At 60.4% G+C, this 3,289-nt stretch overlaps 1 protein-coding gene across 1 annotated transcript in view; it reads right to left on the reverse strand.

The window, feature by feature from the left end:
- Positions 1 to 512: 512 nt before the first annotated feature.
- Positions 513 to 3,289, reverse strand: part of PRKCSH (protein kinase C substrate 80K-H) — a 43,499-nt gene continuing 40,722 nt past the window's right edge. Inside the window, exons 16-17 of the mRNA XM_015412227.1 lie at positions 2,093 to 2,229; positions 513 to 1,044 (exon numbers count right to left, since the gene is read on the reverse strand). Coding sequence (XP_015267713.1) covers positions 2,098 to 2,229 — 132 coding nt within the window. The 3' untranslated portion in view covers positions 513 to 1,044; positions 2,093 to 2,097. The remainder of the gene's footprint in view (positions 1,045 to 2,092; positions 2,230 to 3,289) is intronic.

Here is a 3,289-nt window from a genome sequence, read left to right on the forward strand (position 1 = left end):
CTAAACCGCCCCCCCCCCAGAAGGCAGTCCCCTGCCTTGATGGGAAGGAGGCGGCCCCCCCCCTCAGCACAGCACAGCACAGCGGCACACCCAAGGAGACCGCCGCCGCCGCCCAGGGGACAGGCTGGACCCCTCCTCTCCACCGCCTGCTTCCGGAGCCTACCCACATCTCCCCGCCCCAAATGGTCGTCTTTTGTCACCACCCCTGTGTAGGGAGTGGGGCTCAGATGGAAAACGAGGGGGGTGGGGATGGGGTGGTGTGAATGAAGGAGCCATGCTTGGCTTTTGTCATGGAAATGGCTGGCATTTGATGGCCAGTCAAGGGGAGCAGGTGAAAGGCACCAGCCGCCCCCTCCCCCCCCCTTTTTTATCAGGGTCAACCGCCATGTGGCGTGTGTGTGTGTGTGTGTGTCCGCCCCCGGCCCCCCCAGCCTTGCAGAAGCCCTTCAAGTGCAACAACCCCCCCCCCACCTCCTTGGAGGCCAGAGAAACAGGCAGACCAGACAGGAGCAACGCCTCTTTATTGGAAGGGAATGTCTCGATCCATCCCGAACAACACCACAGAGTGGAGAAGAACCGGGGATGGGGGTGGGGAGTGCCGGCAGCGGCCACCCCCCAGTGGCAATGTGGCTCAGAACCAGGGCAGTGGGCGGAAGCCCCCCCCCCCGGACAGAGCAGGGGTCCCAGCAGTCTCCACACCCCTCCTCCCCCAAAAGGAAAGACAAGGACGGAAACAAAAGGCCCAGGCGACTGGGTGGTCCCATCTGCAGCGCAGGATCCGGGCCAGCTGTGCCCAGGAGCTCTGGTGGCACGGGGGAGGGGGGCGAGGTAAAACAAACACAAGTCCCAGGACCTGACAGGACAAAAGACGGCCGTGGGTCCGTTTGGAGAGAGAGAGTGTTGCTGACCACGGAGAGGAGACTGCGGGATCCCCGTGGAGGGGGGGACCCTGGGACAGTGAGGGCGCCGGTGGCCCTCTGACGCTCCCGGCAAGGAGGTGGACGAGAGCTCGGCCTCTGAGTCAACGGCGGCTCCTGCGTCGATCTGGAGGAGAAGGAAGGGCCAGTGGGACCATCAGCCACAGGCCTGGAAGTGGAGCCACCCTCACCCCCGCCGGACCTCCCGCAGCCTCCAGACCGGGGCCTGAGTCTTCCCTGCCCACCCATCCCCTCCCCCAAACGAGGTGTGTGGGGGGGTCTCTCTTCCCCAGATCAAAGCCTCTTCTCTGCCTGTTTCACCTCACAACAGCAGTGCTCTTTATACACCCCCTCCCCCTCCTATGGCAGGTGACCAGAAGAATCCCAATTCGGGAGGACACCTGACCTGTGCGAAAGACGCTGCACTGGCCGCCTACAGCAGACCGGGTTCGCTGCAAGGTGCTGGTTCTTACCTTTAATGCCCTTTATGGCCAGGGACCTGCATGCCCGAGGGACCACCTTTCCCCATGTGTACCCCAGGGGACGCTGCGGCCAGGGGCCCAGAATCGGCTGCCTCTCCCAAGCATCAAGGAGGCCAGACTAGTGACAACCAGGGCCAGGGCTTTCTCGGTGGCGGCTCCACTCTGGTGGAACGAGCTCCCAGAAGAGACCAGGGCCCTGCGGGACCTTTTGCAGTTCCGCAGGGCCTGCGAGACGGAGCTCTTCCGCCAGACCTTTGGAGCCGCCGCCACTACTACCTCCACCACCATTACCACCACCAACAACAACAATTGACATCTATGATGGTGGACCCCTGACCCACTGGGCCCGAGGTACTGCCTGGGCCAATCGCCTGAGGCAGCTGAAGAAGACCTCGGAGCTGGCCAGAAAATGAGGAAATGTCTACTAGCACTTTAAGTTTTTGTGTGTCTTCATTTGTATTAACTGATGTGATTTTATCTTATTGTATTATTGAAATGTTACTCTGTGTGTGAGCCACCCTGAGCCGGGAGGGCCGGATAAAAACCTAACAAATAAATAAACGAACTGCTCTCCCTTCTCCGGTCCTCCTGGAGGCACCTCTGGGGCTGGCCGCTCCGCCCCACCACCTTTCCCACCCTCCCCTGGAGCAAGCAGCAGGGGGGGGGCTCGCTCGCTCGCAGGAGAGAACTCACCCGCCTCAGAATTCGTCGTGGATGACCTCCTTGGGCTCGTGGCAGGCGGCTGGGGTGACGAACTCCATCAGGTATTCGCAACGGCTGGGCTCGGTGGTGGTCGTGACCAACGTCTCCTTGCCACAGGAGAGTTTCACCTGGACGGGAGGGAGACAGGGAGACGGTGACTCACAGCCTGGCCAAGTTCGGAGGTGGTCAAAACTCCGGGACGAGGACCAACAGCACCTGTCCGCTGCCTTGCCAAAGGACGGCCAACCCTGTGGAGCCTTCCCTATCTCTGCACCCTCCCCCCTGCCTTCTCCAAGGGGAGTCTTTCCCTTTGACCCCAACCACGCCCCCCGGGGCCTTCAGGTGGTGAGGGGGAGGGGCTGCCCCAAGAAGACCCAAACGTGCTTCCTCTGAGTCTGGCTCTCCCAGGCGCTTATCTCAAGAAGAGGGAACAGGACCAGTCCTCATAGATGAAAGGGGGCCCCGGTCTGCACAAACGCCCCCTGTCAGGACTTGAGACGGCCCCCAAAAGGGCAACTAGACTGATAAAAGGGTTGGAACACATAAGAACACAAGAGAGAAGCCCATGCGGGATCAGGCCAGTGGCCCATGCAGTCCAACACTGTGTCCAGAAATACCAGGGGCCCTCAGGAGGTCCAGCAGTGGGGCCAGGAGGACACCAGAAGCCCCCCCACTGTTGCCCCCCCCAAGCACCATGAATACACAGCATCCCTTGCCCCAGCCTGAGAGTTCCTATCTAGACCTTGTGGCTAATAGCAGCTGATGGACCTCTGCTTGCTCCATATGCTGATCCAATTCCCTCTTATAAGAACATAAGAGAAGCCAGTGTTGGATCAGGCCAGTGGCCCATCCAGTCCAACACTCTGTCTGTCACACAGGGGCCAGAAATGCCAGGTGCCCTCAGGAGGATCCAGCAGTGGGGTCAGGACATTAGAAGCCCTCCCACTCTTGCCCCCCCCCCCAGGCACCAAGAACGCAAAGCATCACTTGCCCCAGACTGAGAGTTCCTATCTATCCCTTGTGGCTAATAGCCACTGATGGACCTCTGCTCCATATGCTCATCCAATTCCCTCTTATAAGAACACAAGAGAAGCCCATGTTGGATCAGGCCAGTGGCCCATCCAGCCCAACACTCTGTGTCACACAGTGGCCAAAAATACCAGGGGCCATCAGGAGGTCCAGCAGTGT

Source organism: Gekko japonicus, unplaced genomic scaffold (genome assembly GCF_001447785.1).
Source record: "Gekko japonicus isolate JY-2015 unplaced genomic scaffold, Gekko_japonicus_V1.1 scaffold2711, whole genome shotgun sequence".
Lineage (NCBI taxonomy): Eukaryota > Metazoa > Chordata > Lepidosauria > Squamata > Gekkonidae > Gekko > Gekko japonicus.